Source organism: Panthera tigris, chromosome A2 (assembly GCF_018350195.1).
Source record: "Panthera tigris isolate Pti1 chromosome A2, P.tigris_Pti1_mat1.1, whole genome shotgun sequence".
In the NCBI taxonomy this organism is placed as follows: Eukaryota; Metazoa; Chordata; class Mammalia; order Carnivora; family Felidae; genus Panthera; species Panthera tigris.
The window spans coordinates 163,045,659-163,066,617 of NC_056661.1; the positions used below are offsets into that span (position 1 = coordinate 163,045,659).

General features: G+C 43.6%; 1 protein-coding gene and 1 non-coding gene across 10 annotated transcripts in view; both read left to right on the plus strand.

Moving 5' to 3' along the window:
• Positions 1 to 20,959, plus strand: part of ACTR3B (actin related protein 3B) — a 91,032-nt gene that overhangs the window by 25,722 nt on the left and 44,351 nt on the right. For 7 of the 9 annotated variants that reach the window (XM_042976038.1, XM_042976071.1, XM_007087544.3 and 4 more), the window contains 3 exons: positions 8,660 to 8,784; positions 9,668 to 9,778; positions 20,645 to 20,740. In XM_042976038.1, the coding sequence (XP_042831972.1) occupies positions 8,660 to 8,784; positions 9,668 to 9,778; positions 20,645 to 20,740 (332 nt within the window). Of the gene's footprint in view, positions 1 to 8,659; positions 8,785 to 9,667; positions 9,779 to 19,445; positions 19,524 to 20,644; positions 20,741 to 20,959 lie in introns of those variants that run through there. The other 2 variants (XM_042976058.1, XM_007087546.2) reach the window with 2 other exon arrangements.
• On the plus strand, positions 13,033 to 13,135 carry LOC122236774. The gene has a single exon (XR_006215026.1). It is a non-coding gene; the product is annotated as a U6 spliceosomal RNA (small nuclear RNA).

A 20,959-nucleotide genomic window follows, 5' to 3' on the forward strand; every position in this document is an offset into this window, starting at 1 on the left:
CCTGTTTCATCCAGGGCTACATCTTACATGGTTATACTATAGCATTGAACCCAGGAAATGGAAATTGGTGCCGTGTGTGTCTGTGTGTGTCTGTGTGTGTCTGTGTGTGTCTGTGTGTGTGTAGTTCCGTGTCCTTTTATCCCATGTGTAGATTCCTGTGATTACCACTACAGTCAAGATGTAGAACCATCATATCACCACCACAGTCTCTCCTGAGCTGTTTCTTTTTTTTTTTTTTTTTTTAATTTTTTTTCCAATGTTTTTTATTTATTTTTGGGACAGAGAGAGACAGAGCATGAACGGGGGAGGGGCAGAGAGAGAGGGAGACACAGAATCGGAAACAGGCTCCAGGCTCTGAGCCATCAGCCCAGAGCCTGACGCGGGGCTCGAACTCACGGACCACGAGATCGTGACCTGGCTGAAGTCGTACACTTAACCGACTGCGCCACCCAGGCGCCCCATGAGCTGTTTCTTTATAACAACACTTGACTCTCCTCCCCACCATTCCTAACCTTTGGCAACTACTAATCTGTTTCTATCTCCATAATTTTGTGGGTTTTTTTTTTTGAGGATGTTTTATAACCGGAACCATACAGGATATGTCCTTTGTGATTGGCTTTTTCACTTGGCATAATGCCCTTCAGATCCATCTGAGTTGTTGTATGTATTGACAGATAGTTTCTTTTTTTATTTGGGTCGTATTTCAACGTATGCATGTACCAGTTTGTTTAAACATTCATGTACTGAAGGACTTCTTGATTATTTCCGCTTTGTGGCTATTATAAATAGAGCTGCTATGAAAATTGTGTACAGGTTTTTGTGCGGACATAATTTTTCATTTCTCTAGATAAATACTGCGTAGTGCAATTGCTGCATGGTATGGCAAGTTTATGTTCAGTATTATTAAGAAATTGCCAAAGTATTTCCCATAGTGGCTGTACCATTTTACATTTCTACCAGCTGTGTATGAGAGAGCCGGTGTCACTGCATCCTTGCCAGCATTCGGTGTTGTCACAGTTTTTTTATTTTAGCTCTTCTCGTAAGTGTGTAGTTGTATCTCGTCATGGTCTGAATCTTCGTTTCTGTAATGGCCAGTGGTGTTGAACATCTTGTCATGTGCTTATTTTCCACTTGAGAATCCTCTTCTATTAAATGTCTCTTTGTGTATTTTGCTCATTTTCTAATTGTTACATTTTTACTGTGAGGTTTTGAGAGTTCTTTATATATACTAGATAACGAGTCCTTTGTCAAATATACGGTTTGCAAACAATTTCTCCCGTTGTGAGCTTCTCTTTCCATCTTCTTCATAGGGTCTTCTGCGGAGCAAAAGGTTTAACTTTTGATACACCAGCTTTTAGATTCATTGGCTTTCTCTGTTTTTCTGTTTTAAATTTCATTGATTTCTGCTCTCATCCTTCTTTCTTGCTTTGGGTTTTGTTTTGCTCTTCTTTTTCTAGGTTCTTAAGGTGGGAACATAGATTATTGATTTGAGACTCTCTCTCTTTTTTTTTTTTAATTAAAATTTTTTTTCTAATGTTTATTTTTGGGAGAGAGAGAGAGACAGGCAGACAGACAGACATGGAGTGTGAATGGGGGAGGGGCAGAGAGAGAGGGAGGCTGAACCAACTGAGCCACCCAAGGCATCCCAGAGAGTTTTTCTGTTTTCTAATGTAAACTTTTAGTGTTAAAATTTTCCCAGTTATCACTGCTTTTGCAGTGTCCAACGCATTTTGATATTTTGTATTTTGTTTCCATTCCATTCATGTATTTTAAAAACTTCCCTGAGATTTCCTCTTTGACACATTTAGAACTGCATTGTTTAACTTCCAGATGTTTGTGGGATTTTCCTGGTAACCTTTCTGTCATTGGTTTTTGGGTTTATTCTATTGTAGTCAAAAAGCATACTCTGTATAACTCTTATAAAATTATTTATTCTTTACAGTTTATTTTGAGAGAGTGAGAGGGTACGTGTGTATAAGTGGGTGAGTGGCAGAGAGAGAGAGAGAGAGAGAGAGAGGATCCCAAGCAGGCTCCTTGCTCAGTGTGGACCCTGATGTGGGGCTCGATCTCAATGACTGAGTGATCATGACCTGAGCAGAAATGAAGAGTCGGACACTTAACCGACTGAGCCACTGACTGAGCCAACCCGTACAACCAACCGACTGTATGGTTTTACAATGATTATAAAATTATTAAGGTTTCTTTTATGGCCCCGTATAAGGTTTATTTTGGTTCCACGGGCACTTGTAAACAGTATATACTCTGTTCTCTTTGGGTAGAGTATTCTGTATATGTTGGTTGGCTCCCGTAGGTTGATGGTATTGTTGAGCTCTTTTGTCCTTCTATCAGTTGTTGAGAGAGGCATTGAGGTCTGCAGCTCTAATTGTGGGTTCGTCTGTTTTTCTCATCAGTTTTTGTCTCCAGTACTTTGCGCTTCCATTCTTTGTTACGTGCACATTTAGGATTGCGGTGTCTTCTTGATGGACTGACCCTTTATCTTTTTTAATGTTCTTTTCAATTTTTTCTTTCTTTGTTATAAAATTTACTTTTTCTGATGGCAATATAGCCAATCATGCTTTCTTTGATTAACATTTGTGTGGATATCTTTTTCCGTCTTTTTACTTTCAACCTACATATATCCTTATATTTGAAGAATCAGGTTCTTTCTCTTTTTCTTTTTTTTTTTTTAAACGTTTTTATTCACTTTTGAGAGAGGGAGAGAGACAGTGCAAGCAGGGGAAGGGCAGAGAGAGAGGGAGACGCAGAATCTGAAGCAGACTGTAAGCTCTGATCTGTCAGCACAGAGCCCGACGTGGGGCTCAAACTCACAAGCTCTGAGATCATGACCTGAGCCGAAGTCAGATGTTTGATGGACTGAGCCACCCAGGTGCCCTGTGAAGAGTCAGGTTCTTTTAATCCACTCTGCCAATCTCTGTCTTTTCATTAATGTATTTAGATCACATAATTTATTGTTATTATTGATTAGTGTTTTTTCTGCTTGTTCTTTTTTTTTATTCCTTTGTTTTGTTTTACCTGAGTTCCTGGGGATTATTTGAGCATTTTTTTAGAATTTTGTTTTGATTTATGTATCGTGTTTTTGAGTGCATCTCTTTTTATTTTTTATTTTTTAACATTTATTCATTTTTGTGAGTGAGAGAGACAGAGCACAAGCAGGGGAGGGGCAGAGAGAGGGGGGACACACAGTATCCGAAGCAGGCTCCAGGCTCCAGGCTCCAAGCTGTCAGCACAGGGCCTGACGCGGGGCTTGAACTCACGGACTGTGAGATCATGACCTGAGCCGAAGTCAGACACTCAACCGACTGAGCCATCCAGGTGCCCCAAGTGCATCTCTTTATGTAGCATCTCAGTGGTTGGTCTATTACATTTCCTGTACATAACTTTTCTTAGTCTCCTGTGTTAACACCTTACCAGTCTGAGTGAAAGGCTCCACATTTCTGATATAATTGTCTTGAATATTTCTTCTACGTACATTGAGAAGGACATCAGTGTTACAATTTTTGCTATAACTGCCAAACATAATTTAGAAAACTCAAGAGGAGAAGGAAAGTAATTATGCTTATTTTTGCTCTTTCTGTGTTTCTTCCCTCCTGATGTTCCAAGATTCCTTCTTCTTTTTTGTCTTTAGTTTTTTTTTAATGTTTATTTATTTTTGAGAGAGGGAGAGACAGAGCACAGGTGGGGGAGAGGCAGAGAGAGAGAGAGAGGGAGACAGAATCTGAAACAGGCTCCAGGCTCTGAGCTGTCAGCACAGAGCCTGACGAGGGACTCGAACTTGGGAACAGCAAGATCGTGACCTGAGCCGAAGTCAGAGGCTTAACCGGCTGAGCCACCCAGGCGCCTCCCTAGATTCCTACTTTTATAATTTCCTCTCCGTTTAGAAAACTTTCCGAGCCATTTTTTAAGAGTTGGTATGCTGATGACAAATTCTGTTAGCTTTTGTTTACGAATGTCTTGATTTGCTCTGCATTTTGGGGGATATTTGGGCTGAATTTAGAATTCCGAGTGGACAGTTCTCAACACTTGAAAAATGTACCATTTCTTTCTGGGTGCCCTGATTTCTGATGAGAAATTTGTTGGAGGCTTTTAGAATTTTTTCTTTGGTCTTCAGTTTTTAGAAGTTTGGCTGTAATGTATCTTGGCATGGATTTCTTTGGGTTTATCCTGTTTGGGGTTTGTTCAGTGTTGAATCTGTAGGCTTATTTCTTTTTTAGTCAAATTTGGCAGATTTTTAGCCATTATTTCTTTGAATACTTTTTCCTTTTTCCTCTCCTTCTGGGACTTGGAATGCATGAATGTTAGCGCTTTTATTATATATCCTACATGTCCCTGAGGCCCAGTTCATTTGCTTTTCAATCTGTTTTCTTTGTTGTTCAGGCTGGGTAACTTCTATTGTTATATCTTCAAGATCAGTGATTCTTTTCTCTGTCCTTTCCTGCTGTTGAACTAATCCACCGAGATTTTTATTTCAGGTACTGTATATTTTTAGTTCCAAAATTTCCATGCAGTTTTGTCTCTGTCTTCTATCCTTGCTTTCACTTTGTGCTTCTTTGCTGAGACTTTCTTGTATTTTCCATTGTTTCAAGTGTGTTTGTAGATTGACGCATCGTATGATCGCTCCTAAAATCTTGCTTAATAATTCTGTTATCTGTGTCGTCTTGGGGTGGGCATCTGTTGATTGTCTTTTCTCATTTCGGTTGAGATATTTCTGGTTCTTGCTGTGGTGAGGGATTGTTTTTTATTGAAACCTGGACATTTAAAAATTTTTTAAAAAAATGTTTATTTTTTTTGGTGGGGGGAGGGGCAGAGAGATTAGAAGGAGACACAGAATCCGAAGCAGTCTCCATGCTTTGAGCTGTCAGCACAGAGCCCGACGTGGGGCTCGAACTCATGAACCATATGAACCGTGAGATCATGACCTGAGCTGAAGTCGGAAGCTTAGCCAACTGAGTCACCCAGGCGCCCCTAAACCTGGACATTTTAGATAGTCTGAGATTCTGGATCTTGTTTAAATCTGATGTTTCAGCAGGTTATTTCTGATACAGCTCCAGTAAGGAAAGGGGGATGCCCCTTGTTAATGCCAGTTTGGGGTTGAAGTTCAAGGTCTCCTCTTGGCCTTTGTTGACACTGGCTGGGGGAAGGCTCCACGTTACTGCTCATTGTGGGTGGGAGTTCAGCCTCCGCATTGGGCCTAAGCAAGTAGCCTTCTGGCCGGGAGGGACAGGGGTGCCTTGTTACTGCTGGTGGTGGTGGCAGTCCTGACTTGTCACTCGGCCTCCTGTGACGAAAGCCCAGTGTGAGAGCAGAGGGGACAGATTGATGCCGCTGGGTGGGGTGGACGTTCAGCTTTCGCACTGAGGAGGAGGGGTGGTTTTCCTGGGGTGTTTGACTGGAGCTCAGCAGGTATTGTTTAGACTGCCCCTTTTATCTTCTTTGGTTGCAGGTAGCAGGCTTTTGGGGGTACACCCTTTTTGTTTTGAGCTCATCGGTGTTTCTAGGGTAACCAGTATGGGCTACAGGAGACAAAAAGAAGACCCAGGAGACTCACGGCTGTGTTGTTCCCGGGGTCCTGTGGTCCCCAGCCAGTCTGTCCGCTCTTTACCTTCTGGCCTCTGTGTTTCTTTCTTCTAGAAAGTCCCCGGGTTCTGGCTGTACTTAGAGCAGCAGGAAAACTAGGTTAACTCTGTCCTTGCAGAAGCGGAAGCCCAAATTTAATTAACTCTGAGTAGAAAATATATTCGTCTGCCATAGAAGTTAAATGGTATAATAGGGCGCAGTGAAAATTAACTCTTTCCCACCCACTTCCCCTCTCCCTGGTTCCTTGTGTTTCCTTCCTGAGATGCTCCGCAAATCCCAGCAGATACACACAGGCATCTGTTTTCACACAGTGGTGGCATCTCACGTACACTGCTCTGCACCTTGTGTTTTTGTCAAGGCGCTACACCTCAGTCATCCTTCTAGATTGGCATATGAACACCTGCTGGCTTCTTTTTCGTGGCCTCCTGATTTTCCATCACGTGGAGATGCCACCTGTGTGTAACCAATTGGAACGTTTCGCCGTCGGCTCCATTATCTGTTCTATTCATTGTCCTTCCCATGTCAGTGTCACCTGTGTTGACACCTGTTACTGTGTGTGGCGGCGGTGGGTTGGAGATCGCTGCAGGGGTGGCACGGACCCTTTCTCTGTGAGGAGTCCTGTAGTCTGTGAAAGCTCATAGATGGTCTTTGATAGCTGCTCTCTTAGGTGCATTTCTCCATCATCTTCATAAGGACCGTGTGGACCACTTCTTGCTTTTCGTAGGCTTACGCAAAAGAGTTTGAAGATAAGCTCTCTGTGCCTTTACTCTGTTTCGTGGATTCAGTTGCTTCATGTATGATAGGTAGTAATAGTTAAAAGAAGTATACTTCGTTTTTGTTTTGTGTTTTTCTTATTTCTCATGGCCACTAAAACATACATCTACCATGATTTGGGGCCAGAGTACTTTGATTACCTTTTTGGGAGGGATAGGATTAACTTGGTTTTTATTTGTATTTCTGAGTGTGGTAGTGTCACCTCACTAAGTTTAGTATTTTTTCTTCAAGGTGGTGATTTTTCTTTTTTTTTTTTTAACATTTTTTTTTTTTTTTATTTTTTTTTTTTATTTTTGGGACAGAGAGAGACAGAGCATGAACGGGGGAGGGGCAGAGAGAGAGGGAGACACAGAATCGGAAACAGGCTCCAGGCTCCGAGCCATCAGCCCGGAGCCTGACGCGGGGCTCGAACTCACAGACCGCGAGATCGTGACCTGGCTGAAGTCGGACGCTTAACCGACTGCGCCACCCAGGCGCCCCATGATTTTTCTTTTCTTTCTTTTTTTTTTTTGAATTAAGTTTATTTGTTTCGAGAGAGTGCATGCATGCAAGTGAGTGGGGAGGAGCAGAGAGACAGAGACAGAGATTCCACACAGGCTCTGTACTAACAGTGCAGAGCCTGATGCAGGGACTCGAGCACACACACCATGAAATCATGACCTGAGCCGAAGTCGGATGCTTAACTGGCCAAGCCACCCAGGCACCCCAGGGTGGTGATTTTTCTTCTGGTTAATATGTTGCCCCCAAATTCTTGGCAAAGTTGAATGATGGAATGAATCGCAGAATTTTTTTGCCCTGTGTCTTCACAATCTTTTATTTTGACTTGGCAGTTTAATTATAAATTCATGCATAATTAAGTTTGATCTTGCCCAGAGGATAGAATCTGTCACTCACACTGGCACCCTGTGCGAGGACCTTGCGGTCTGCTGCGAGCCGTGCTGCCAGGGGCCCTCTGCGTGCATGACGTGTGCGTCAGATGATCCTGTGTGATGCTTGTCAGTGTGCCATTGAGTGGCCTGCTCAGTTTTCAGAGGTGGTTTTATTTGTTTCTGTAGATTGCTTCAGTTGTTTAGGGCCCAGCATACTTTTCTGCCCTGTGACCAGCTTCAGGGCTCTGGACATGCTCACCACCTCTGACTGCTTGCTGGGCTTTGTCTCCAGCATTTCCACGCCATACCTGCTCCTTGAGTCCTGCAGAAATCCCGTCCCCTAGATTTGTGCCACCTTTTGTAACTGGAAGGCTTTGAGTCTAAGTGTGGCAGTGAGCTGGATGGAGTGAGAAGAGGTGGACAGAGTGAGTGACTTCTACTCCGGACTCCTCCTTTTTACCTCTTGCCTCTGTCGCTGCAAAACACCTTTCTCACAAACAGGGTTCACATTCACTCGTGTGACTGTTGCGACCCTGCATTCGTAATGATTTGGGGGTTTCAGATGATCTGCTCTAAAAAATACGTTCATGTGTCTGCTAATTTGTTTTGGGATAAATTTGATGAAGGTGAGTTTATGGGAGCTCAGAGTATGACCAAGGGTTAGGAGTGTAAATGGAAAATTTTATCTTTGTCAAGCTTCCACATTTCATTAAATATTAAATTCTGTAGTGAAGTTCTATGTGATTTTTACTAAGTATATTCTCAAACGTCACGGTTAACCCCTTATTAAAATGATGTATCAGAAAGCCATTGGCATTTTTACGTAATGCAGTTGTTTGATTATTGTACTTTTCTTTTTTGTGATGGATATTAGCCATCAGCCTCCTAGTTGTTTCTTTGAGTGAAGTCAGTTTTTTTCCTATAACAAGATTAAAAGAATATATTTTAAATCTATCTGATGCAGAGTTTTATTTAAAAAAAGGACTGGAGAGTGTATAGGTGTTATTTTTCAGTTTACTCTTCTTTTTTGTATTATATTTTTAATTTGTCTCCTATATTGTATTTTAAAATTTGGAACCTATTGATACATATCCCAAGGGCGTTTCATTTATTGTCTTGTGGGATTTTTCCAGATGAAATTGAGAAATATAGTGATATAGCTTCTGTCAGCATTAAAAGCAGATCAGCTAAGTTCCTTTGTACCATTCTGAAAATAATACTGCAACATAAAAGCTGTTTCTGTATTTTACGTACTCGTTGATAGTGTCCTTTCTATGAACACCCCACCCCATATAAAACCCTAACATTGAAAATGTACTTGTACATACATGGGGATTATATGATCCTTTCTTGATCATTCAGATAAATATGAATAGTGATGGAAATCTTTGTGCTTTTTTTTTTTTTTTTTTTTTTTTAAGGTATTGCCATCAGGGAGTCGGCAAAGGTAGTTGACCAAGCCCAGAGGAGGGTGTTGAGAGGAGTCGATGACCTGGACTTTTTCATAGGGGACGAGGCCATCGATAAGCCCACGTATGCCACAAAGGTGAGCTCCCCTTAGGGATTTGCTGCCTTAGTGTGGAGCCGAGAACAGAACAGTAGAAGGGAGAGTGCAGAATGGCAGATGGTCTAGAAACTGTACTTAGGAGTTAAGGGATGTATTTTTATTTTTATGTTTAAAAAGTTTCTTTCTTAACTTTATTTAAAACAAATTTGTCTTAAAGTTTATTTTTGAGAGAGTACGCATGTGCGTGCACAGGCACGCGCGCAAGTGCGGGGGAGGGACAGAGAGTGAGGGAGAGAGAGAATTCCAAGCAGGCTCTGCGCTGACGGAGCCTGGTGTGGGGCTTGAGCTCACAAAATGTGAGATCGTGACCTGATCAGAAACCAAGAGTCAGACACTTAACTGACTGAGACACCCAGGTGCCCCAGTTTTGTTGTTTTTGAAGGGGGTATTTAAAATTTTTGTTTACATTTTATTTATTCTTGAGAGAGAGAGAGAGAGAGAGAGAGAGAGCGAGAGAGCACAAGTGGGGGAGGGGCAGAGAGCGAGGGAGACACAGAATCCAAAGCAGGCTCCAGGCTCCGAGCTGTCAGCACAGAGCCCAGTGTGAGGCTTAAACCCACGAACCGTGAGATCATGACCTGAGCCGAAGTGGGGCTCTCAACCGACTGAGCACCCCCAGGTGCCCCATCTGTTACACAGTGTTAACGCACTTCCTTGTACCTGGAAGTAAGGGCTGCAGAGTGGAAACAGGAGCATGGCTTAATCTTTCTGCCCACGTGCCTGTTTCCTTTGGTGAGTGAGGTCCGTCCCTGTGCTGGCAGCCCTCCTCTCTAACCCAGTCCGTCCTGGGCTGGCGTCGTTGGACTCTTACTCTTACTGTTGTGACCTGAAGGCTGACGTATTTTGGTTTCTCTTGCTGTAGTGGCCAATAAGACATGGAATAATTGAAGACTGGGATCTAATGGAAAGGTTCATGGAACAAGTGATTTTTAAATACCTTCGAGCTGAACCTGAGGATCATTACTTTTTAATGGTGAGTAACTAGACCTGAGAGGAACATATCCTCAAAATCCCGAATTACTTAGATTTTTCTTTTTCCAGATTACTTAGATTAAAAAAATTTTTTTTCTAAATGTTTGTTTATTTTTGAGAGAAAGAGAGACAGAGTGTGAGTGGGAGAGGGGCAGAGAGAGAGGGAGACACAGAATCCGAAGCGGGCTCCAGGCTCCCAGCTGTCAGCACAGAGCCCGACGTGGGTCTCGAACCCACGAACCGTGAGATCATGACCTGAGCCGAAGTCAGATGCTTGACCAACTGAGCCACCCAGGTGCCCCCAGATTACTTAGATTGTAAACTCAAGATATTCTTCCCTGGAGAGTTTTAAATTCCTGTAAAGCCGTTTGTATGAATCCGGTGCTTTTTTGGCACATAACAGAAGGCTCATCAAAAATGTCTGAAGTCAACAGGGGATCATCAGCCATCAGAACAGCAAGGCCAGAGCTGGGCGGTTGCAGGGCTCACCACTCGAGGGCACTAGAGCGGCCTTGGTTCCCCACAGGCCCCAGGATGGCACCACCTCATGCTTTAGACGCTCTTAGAGGTAGAAACGCTTTGTAAGAATGAAGAGTCCCTTTCCCGGGAATGTTCCCAGCCTGTGTGTCCCATCTGTCCCTGCCTGGCCTGGTCACTAGCAGGGGGAATGAAATTACATTGATGGGTTTAGACTAATCCGATTTCTTCCTGGGGGCTGGGGAGGGGACGGTGTCTGATGGCCTGGCCCCAGGAGGGTGAGTACCTAAACAGACTCCGTCAGCGAGGAAGATTGGGGCGCGGGGACCGTGTGTGGGTAGCGATGCCCTCCTGATGGAGCTGGAGGGCTAGGATTTTTGCTTTGTAGCAGAGGAAACCAGTGAAGCCACTATTTTGCCAGGCTTTAAGTCTTATAAAATAAGACTGAGCTTAGTTATGGGTCCTGATTATGGCACTTAATTGATCTTGTTCAAATAGAATGAAACATTACAGAGAAATGAGGAGAAATGTCTCTTGGTTATGGAATCTTTTCTAGTTGTTCTACTCAACATTATGTATTTCCTTCCATGAAATGTTCTTTTTAAGTTAAAATTAATTACATGTTCAAAACGCTTGCTTTATAGAGAGCAATTGCATGTAACATAAGCTGCATATTAAAACGTACATAATTTAGCTTTGGATTTTCTCCATGCAAGGATATTGTCAAATGGTCCCAGATCCAATTATATAATTCTTTCTAATGTTAAATATGGAGTGTGCTTTAGAATTATCTGACTTAAAATATGTTAACTGCAAGGCTATTGTGGTAGTTTGTGGAATCTATATATTTGATATCTATTAAGGCAAGTCCTTGAAAGTGCTCTGATCGTTTTTCTGGCTGTATCTTTGCAACTGGGAATTGCCAAGTATGGGTAATGTGTTTTACAGGCCACTGTGTATTTTCTATCCTGTGTACCTACAGTGGTTTATGTAAAATAAATGAAGCCAGGAAACTGACAGTGTGTCTGAGTGGCTTTGTCTTTATAGCCAAAACAAATCACAGGCTCCCACCTGTCACATTTGGCATGTTTCCTTCCCTAGCACATCACATAACTACCTGTTGGATGGGGTTGTAGGACCAGGCACCGTGCCCAGCTGCTTCCTTCTGTCTGCCTCAGCTCTCTGCGCCAGGATTCCTCCCTTTCACTCCACACAGAGCAGGCCTGTGGAGCAAACGCTACCACCAGGACGCAGCCTGCAGGAAGTTTTCCCTAAAATCATTTTTTTTTGGCATGTTTAGAGGCTAGTGAGGTAAAGCCACTTGCCAGGAAGGAATCGGAGGTGTTTGCTTTGACTATGGAAAAGCTGAAGTCCATTTGCCAAAAACGAGTATCTATAACGAATGTTAAAAAAAATCAAGTTTATTAAAGGTAGGAAAATATTATATTATGTACATTGTGCTTTGAATTCTGTAAGTCACTTCATTGCAGGCGGTGACTGAGAAAGTGATGAGAATGGTAAGTTTCCTTCAGGTTTATACCCTTAATCATCAGTTAATGGAATAGTTAAAGCGGAGGAAAGCAAGGGTAGAGATTTACGGCCAAGTCATAGAAGTTAATTGAAGACATTTGCTCAACTGCTACATCACATGAGAGCTTCTTGGTGTTAGAGAGTCTCACAGGTCTAAATTATAGGTCCCTTGGTAGCTCACAGAATTGTTCTTTCTTTCTGCTGCGAGCAGACATCTGAACATACAGGGTGAGAATGAGCTCGTGACGGCCCCTGTTTTTCAAGAAGTTTCAGAGTCTCAAGTCGTACTGGTCATCTGGACCGAGGAGACAGTAAATGAGAATTGTCCTCCGTTCAGTACCGAGTTGCCCGGGGTTCAAAATAGAGTCATGTGTTTTAGAGGGTTGCAGTGCCCTTGAGTGGAAGTGGAGTTATAACTTCAGGAGAGGTGTGCACATATTTTGAACACGAATCAAGCCAGAACAAGCAAGCAGCACGTGCTGCTCACAAAGGCCTGAGAGCGGAGAGCTGCGGTGTCCAGGAGCAGGGATGACGGACACCCCGGCTCGAGTGGGGCGGGGCAGGGGAGAGAGGAGGATATGCCGCCCGTCCTCCGCCTTTCCCACGCACATCGGTGAGGGCAGATCTCTTTACTCGGTCTACCGGATGCTAATCTCCTGCGGAAACAGCCTCGCGACACGCCCAGAAATAATGCTCAGCCAGCTCTCTGGGCATCCCTGAGAATTAGTCGTCACATGCAGTATGTCCTGTCTCGCTGCCGTAGTTTCCTTCCTATTCTTGAGAATGACTAGGACCCGCTCTGCCCAGCACGGTGGCTGGCGGCCAGTGCACAGGTTGGCTTCCTTGGGTTCGCCGAGCTATAGTTACCACTGGCCGTGCGCTTTCCAGCTTCCGGTATCTTGTCATCTGCTGTCCCGCTCTCCCTGCCTTGAGGATTTGTGTTTTTGAGGTTCCTCTACTGCAGTTACAGAGGCATGTGGGAGTGGAGCGATGTAGGTACGTGTGTTCATTTTGCTGTCTTTTTCCAGAAATAGGGATTGATTTTTGTGGTACTGATTAATTATTCATCTCTGAATCAATACCAGATGATATTTTACCATTGTTATGAATAAGCATGTTTACGTTGCTTGCATTTATGTGCTATTTCGATCATATGCTTCAGTATTTAAAAAAAGTAAGAAAAACTCAATACTGCCATTTTAGATATTGTTATACGTACTGGTTCGGGAAGGTTTTATTTCAGTTGATCTGTGTTCGTCGCGCACACACTAACATTGGAACGATACGGAGAAGATCAGCACGGCCCCTGCGTGAGGGTGACACGCAGACTCGTGAAGTGTTCCTTGTTGGAAAAAAAGATAAATTGCTCTCCCAGAGGAACAACTGTGGCTAGGAAGCACAGAAGAAATGAAGGACGGAGGAAGACGGATTTATGTTACGTTTCTCCGAATCCTTGAGGATATTGCCCTTAATGCTGAACCAGATTCAAGAGCCAGGAGAGCCTAATTATACCATAAACGTTCCCTTAAATGGAAATACATAGATTTTAGTGTAAATTCTTCACAGATGGTGAATTGTTTGGCAGTGAATAATAAAAGTGTAAAAAACAGTCATTTAAACAAATTAGGGGTTTTATCTTTCTTTAATAGAAGTAGTAGGGGGGGCAATGCTGGTGTGGTGGTTCTCTAGTGTCATTAGGGACCTCTGGGCTCCACTATGTTTAGCATATGACTTCCATTCTAAGGATACCTCAGGATCACAAGTTGGCTACTGCCGCTCCAGTCATCATGTCTGTGTTCCAGGAGAGGAGGGGATAAGGGCAAGAGGGAGACTACTACTTAAGTCCTAACCTTGTACAGAGCTTTTCTAGAAGCCATGCTCCCCAGCTTTTGCTTCTGATTGGCCGGAATGTACCCACTTGGTGAGCCCTGTCCGCAAGGTGAAGTCTGGGAAATGCTTTTCCTCTGGCCTGTTGCCACCTCCTGTGACTGATCAGTGCTCTGTCAGCGTGGCAGAAGGCAGAATGGATGCTGGGTATGACGTGACCGCAGGCATGAGGACAGTGGCAGAACAAGAACTGAGCCGATTTCAGAACCGTGGCTGGGTCCTACCTGTGCAGAGCGTGTCATCCTCCGGGGAGCCAGCAGGCAGGGCAGAGCCCTGTCATGGCGTGCTGTTCCCCCTCCTGTGCTGTGTGTCTGCGGATGCGTTAAGTCAGGAGGCTGTGATAGCAGTTCCTGTGGCGCTTCCCCTACAGGCCGTGACCCGGGGCTTCAGGCCTCTGGTGGCGATGTTTTTCCATTCCAGAACTGCAAGTATGGCAGAACATTGGGAGGACATCTCTGGGACTCTCCACTGTCCGGTCGTAGCAACTTAATTATTCACATTGGGCATAGTTTCATCTGATCTTTCCATTCCTGTTTCTAGATGGTTTGCACTCACTGTTGCGTGCCCCACCCCCTCATTTTCTCGCACAGCTGCCATCACTTGTTTCAGTGGCTGTGTGGTCCTCTATCCAGTGGGTACTTCCTGTCTGCTTAGCAGTTCGGCTCTTTTTAGACGTTGACTGTGTTTCCAGTTTCTTGATTTTATAAGAAACAATACAGTCTTTGCTCATACGGTTTCACCCTCTATTTAGAGCATTTTTTTCTATAAAAAGAACTACCAGGGGCACCTGGGTGGCTCAGTAGGTTGAGTGTCCCACTCTTGGTTTTGCCTCAGGTCGTGATCTCACAGTTCATGAGTTTGAGCCCTGCGTCCGACTGCGCTGGCAGCGTGGACCCTGCTTTGGATTCTCTCTCCCTCTCTCTCTGCGTCTCCCCCCTCAAAATAAGTAAGCCCTATAAAAAGAACTAGCAGCGTTTGATTTTGGGGTGCAGAAGTATGACTAGCCTTCTGAGCCTTTAGCCCCTTGTTCGTGCTCTGTCTGCATTTATACAGAGGCCACCGTGTGGACTCCCGTCAGCATTCATTGAGACCCTTTTTGATTAGTTGATGGAATAAAAAATCACCTTGTTTTTATTTGCATTTCTTGACAACTTTGACCTTAAACATTTTTTCACACGTGTCTTAGTTTTCTTTCCTGTTGTGAATTTCCTGTTCATGTCCCGTGCTCTTGTGGATATCAGTGTTTTATTGCTTGTATTTTTTCTGGGATCTTTTTCTTTCTTTCTTTCTTTCTTTCTTTCTTTCTTTCTTTCTTTCTTTCTTTCTTTCTTTCTTTCTTCTTTGCCCAAATAGACTCCTTTATTGAACTTATCAGGTGGTCTTGAGAAGCCACTGAAGAATCTTGTGGGGTTTTTTTATTTTTAATTTTTTACAATTTACATCCAAATTAGCGTGTAGTGCAACAATGATTTCAGGAGTAGATTCCTTAATGCCCCTCCCCCATTTAGCCCATCCCCCCTCCCACACCCCCTCCAGTAACCTCTGTTTGTTCTCCATATTTATGAGTCTCCTCTGTTTTGTCCCCCTATTGCTGGGATTTCTATGAACTTTTTTCTGAATTAGAAATTTTTTCTGATAGAATTTATCATTGTAACCATTTTTGAATGTACAGTTTGGTGGCATTAACAGTAAGTACATTCACCTTGTTGTGCAGCCGCGAACCCCATCGTCTCCAGAACTGAAGCTCTGTCCCCGTTAAACACTTAACCTCCAGCCCCTCCCCTGGCCCCTGGCACCCCCCCCCACCCCCGCCACTTTCTGTGTGTGTGAATCTGACCCTTCCCGGAACCTCGTACACATGGAATCACCCAGTATTTGTCCTTCTGTGACCGGCTTCCTTCACTCAGCATGGTGTAGCAGCTGTCAGAGCATCCTTCCTTCTTGGGGCGAGGAGACCGCGTTTTATACACGTACTGCATTCTGTCTATATAGTGATCTCTTTCACGTAATTGGGAGGAGACTTTTGTCAGCACATTTTTTTTTATTCTGTTGTGTTTTTTTTGCCTATGTTTTTTGAACATCTATAGCTCGAAATTTTTATGTAGTGACTCTTTTTCCATTTGATGTTTATACTTAATCTTCATCCATTTGGGGTTTATTTGGAACATATTTGACACTGAACTTAAACTCCAGAAAAGTCCAGGGAGCCAGGGTTACTGTAATTTTTTTTTCTTTAAGATTTATTTATTTTTGAGAGAGAGAGGGAGCACAAGCTGGGAAGGGGCAGATGAGAGAGGGGGACAGAAGATCTGAAGTGGGCTCTGTGCCGACAGCAGCGAGCCCGACGGAGGGCTTGAACTCAAGAGAACCACGAGATCGTGACCTGAGCCGAAGTTGGACACTTCACTGACTGAGCCACCCAGGCGCCCCGGGTTACCGTAATTCCTGTTGGCGATGTCTTCCTATAGGCTTGGTGTTTGCTCCGGACCAAACACTGCCCGATTATGCTCGTACTTTCCAGACCCTCTACACCTTTCTCTCTTGATGCTGACCCACTTCTATGCAGCATAAATACTTTATTATTATTTATTTTTATAAATTTAAGTTATTATTCAAGTATGTGGGTTCCCGTTCAAGGTGAGAGAGAACTATAGCTCCCTTTAGTTAACGTATGTGATTTCTGCTGCTTTGCAGTGCATGTATTGATAATTACTTGCTCTGTGCCCAGGCTCCCCCCACCCTCCCCGAGTGTTTACCTATATTTCTTTAATTCTGCCAACAACCTTGAGGTGGGTGGTTATTAGGCCCATTTTTCAGGTTGATCGGATTGATAGGTTCTCTGAGAGAGAGATTGTGGCCAATCCTGTTGGAATCTGCAGGCCTTGTTTGTGTGCTTTAACCAAAAGAAGTCTTTAACGGTAATCAGCCACATTTATAGCATTAACTATAGGCTGGGCGCTTTGCAGGTATTAGCAAATTTAACCTCAACCCTTTGAGGTAGGGACTTTAAAATATGTAATATGTTGTTGAGTGACTTTTAGATCCCTTATGTATGATCTGCTTTTGTGTATGACTTCATTATTTTTCTCCTGTGTTTTAAGATTGCTCTCTGTCTCTCCCATCCAGGGAATATATTGATTCCGATTGCGGTGATTAAAACTTTCTCGTGGCCCTGTGTTTGAGCTTTGCATCAGTTGCTGCACAAGAGTTTAAACCAAAGCCTGCAGCTGGTTGATAGCTAGATTGTTTGTGTGTTTGACGAGGTAATATACGCAGACAGCACAGGATTCAAAAGGTGCGGAAGGGCTTCCAGGGCTAAGTGTGTTTCCTTCTCACCTCTGTTCCGGTTCGCAGACCTTCTAAGGGGGAGGGAGAGGAAACCACCTTTATCAGTTCTTAACCAGTTAATGGTGTATCTTTCCAGAGGTAATTGTGTGCAGACATGTGGATTATACATAAACTTTTGTGTAAGTGGCATCAAAATACCCACCTTGTTTTCTTTTTATTAAAGAAAATAAAAATGTTGTGATCAAAATGTAATATGAAATTTACCCTCCTAATTGTTATTTTAAATGCATAGTTCAGCAGGGTTAACTGTGTTCACATTGTTGTCAGAGCTCTGGTCATTTCCCCTGGAACAATTCTTCGTTTGCTAAAAAGTTTTCGTTAGAAGTTACTGGCACAGAGGAATATTTAAGAACGTAGATGGGCGGGGGTGGGGGCATCTGGGTGGCTCAGTCGGTTAAGCATCTGACTTCAGCTCAGGTCATGATTTCACGGTTCGTGAGTTCGAGCGCCGCATCGGGCTCTGTGCTGATGGCTCGGAGCTTGGAGCCTGCTTTGGATTCTGTGTCTGCTTTTCTCTCTGCCCCTCCCCTGCTTGCACTCTGTCTTTCTCTGTCTCTCAAAAATAAATATTGAAACAAAAAACAGAATGTAGAAGTTCTGGAGACCCCTTCCCCTTTTCATGTAACAGTTTGTCATGATGGTTTCATGGCAGCACATATGGATCTCATTCTTTGTCATTGGGGCAGGTGCTCTCCTTTATGGATATGGCGTCAGTCACTTAATCGTGTCCTTCACGATGGCATTTAGGTGGTTTCTCCTCTTCTGATACAGACAGTGCTGACATTTGACCTGTCTGGAGCATCTTGCTCTAGATGGGTCTCTTGTCTCCACAATGTAATTTTATTTTGTTTCATGGTTTTCGCTGAGAGACTTTTTTTTTTTTTTTTTTAGTAAGTGAATTTCTCACTTGTGTTTGCTGAAGATTTTAGTTGTAATAATTCACTCTCATCAAGCACATTCCGCGTGCCAGGTGCTGCTACTGTAAGCACTTCCACTCCGTCCATCTTTCCACCTCTGTGAGGTCAGTGCTCATTTCCCAGAGAGAGAAAATCACTTTCCATCGACAGTAGAGTCAAAGGCTGGGATTTAACCCAACCACTGGGACTTCAGAACTCTCCTTTGGACTATGCTGGTCTAGTATGTTGCTACGGGACAGGCACGTTTGCTCTTCGACGAGCCATTTTGCACTGTGTTATGCTTTCTGGTTTTAATGTGTTTTATTTATGCGTTAATTTTTTAAATCTCAGGCTTAGTTTTCTCTTTGCTTTGTAGTGAGTGTGTATTCTTTCTAATTTGGTATTAAAACATAATTTAATACAACTAATTGCATATATTTACTCTGTGTTTGTTTGGAGGTGATTGACTATTTCCTACTGTGATTAGTGAGCAAGTCGGTACATTTCCACATTTTCTTACTTCCTTTTCCTTTCTTCTGCCTCCTGCTTTTGATTGATTGTTACTGAACTTGTTCTGATGTCAGCATTCATAACGTTGTATGTACTAATGCCTCTAATACCTGATCAGTTTAAAGCGATGTATTTGATTCCATGGTAAGAGGATATCATTGTCTTTGTATTCTCTCCTTTTCCTTTATACCTTTCAGCTTGATGTTATTTCTGCTGTTTTAATTTATGACATTTACATTCTGTTCTGTAAATCCCAGAAAAGAGCAATCTTCGGTGCTGCGTCGTGAAAGGATTAAGTGCTCACTGTAAGGCTTTGGCTGAACGTTATCTTCTAATAGAGTTCATCCACAAAGGGCTTCTCTGCGTTCTTGTATGTTAAAGAAATTTTGTTTTCGCAACACGCTCGACTGGCAGTGTGACCAGATGTAGGATTCTTGGGCCACACCTCCCTGCCTGGAAGACTGTAAGGCCCGGGAGTCCCCGCGTGTCCCAGTGTTAAATGGAGCTATGTTGATGGCTGGGGCTGGCTGAACTTTCCCCGCTGGAAAGGTAGCGAGGTCTGCACCAAGTGCTGTAACAAAAGACCACAGGCTGGGCGTCTTCAACCACAGGCCTCTGTGTTCTCACAGTTCTGGAGGCTTTAGGTCCAAGATCCCGGTGGGGTAAGGCTTGTTTCTGGTGAGGGCCCTCTTCCTGGCTTGTAGGTGGCCCCTTTTTGCCGTGTCCTCACGTGGCCTCTCCTCTGTGGTCACATGTGGAGAGACAGGGAGAGCTCTCAGGTGTCTGTTCCTTTTCTTACAGAGATGTTAGTGCTGTTGAATTAGGGCCCGGTCCTATGCTACTGCACCTGAATTACCTCCCCGGAGGCCCCATCTCCAAAGGCGGTGACTTTGGGGGTTGGGCTTCAACATACGAATTTTGGGGACACAGTTCAGTCTATAACAAAGGGTATTGTGGACTCTCTTTTTGCCGAAAGGCCCAGAGAATTTGTATTTATTCTTTTTTTTTTTCTTTTTGCAGCTTTAAATATGTGATGTATGACCATATTTATTGGCATGGAAAAATGTTCACAACATATTGCTGAATGACCAAGAGCAGGTTTATTTATTCTTTTTATCTTTCTCTAATCTTCCAATTTGATAATGGTGATGATTTTAAAATAGACATTTGAGTTTTTTTGAGATGATTTTGGTCTTGATTTGTATATGCGTTTGTTTTTCTATTTTTCTGGGCATGGGTTTTCCTGTTCTCTCTCCCCTCTCCTCTTGTTCTCCTCTTAGTATTTTTATATGGTCTCTGGCTGGTTGCTGTGCACTTTTCCCTCATCTTTTGAATGGAGGGTGTTCTTCCTGGACCTGTGTGAGCGGGGGCTGGGGCTGGGGGTGGGGGCAGGGCAGTGTCTGGGGGAAGCCGCTTCTTCTCCCCTGGATTTTTCTCCCTCGCGGCCGACAGCAGAGATGCTGCTTCTGACCTTGTGTCCTGTGCTCTGGCGGCAGGTGGGGCTTGGGTGGCTCCTCGGCTCATCTGCTCAGACCGATACTCTTGTTCCAAACAAGGGCTCCCTGCTTCTGTTCTCCTGGGGAGAGCTCTGTACTTCGCCTGGGGTCCAAAGTCGCTGCTGTCCTCTTTCAGAGTCTTCGCTTGAGTTTTTACTGCCCTTGGCAACTAACTTGCGGCAGACCCGTTCAGTTTCAGGTGTTACGTTATTGAAGAAAGAATCTTATTTGCTGTAACTTGTTCCTGTTTTGGGGGTGGTGGTAATAAGAACAGAAATGTTTTGAGAAGTCTTTGCCATCTTTTTTTAAAATTTTTTTTTAAATGTTTTTATTTATTGCTGAGACAGAGAGAGACAGAGCATGAGTGGGGGAAGGGCAGAGAGAGGGGGAGACACAGAATCCCAAGCAGGCTCTAGGCTCCGAGCTGTGAGCACAGAGCCCGACGCGGGGCTCGAACTCACAGACTGTGAGATCATGACCTGACCCAAAGTCGGATGTTCAACCAACTGAGCCACCTAGGCTCCCCAAGTCTTTGCCATCTTAAAGCTTTTACGACTCACAGCCAGATTTCTTTAATTAATCACTGTAAATGTACTCTATCTGTAAAATTAGGGAGTTATACAGCATCCTAATTAACATGCTTTTAGGTTAATTTTTTTATGGTTCTGATGTAATTACAGGAAATTTGGGTGATCACTAAATATAGCAAATGTTTTCCTACAGACAGAGCCTCCACTGAATACACCAGAAAATAGAGAATATCTTGCAGAAATTATGTTTGAATCATTTAACGTGCCAGGACTCTACATTGCAGTTCAGGTAAGGGCAAAGTTATTTTTACAGTTCCCAACAGACCTTAGCTGCGTAACCGTGGAGGAAATGGTGAATCCAAAGGCTCTCTGCTGTAGGAGTGTGCTGTGTGTTCTCATTTTCCCACTCCCTGAACACAACTCCCCCACCCCATTCAGACACTGTAAAGAACGTGTTCCATGATTTATGTTTTTATATGTAAACTGTTGATCTAGAACGTATCTGGTT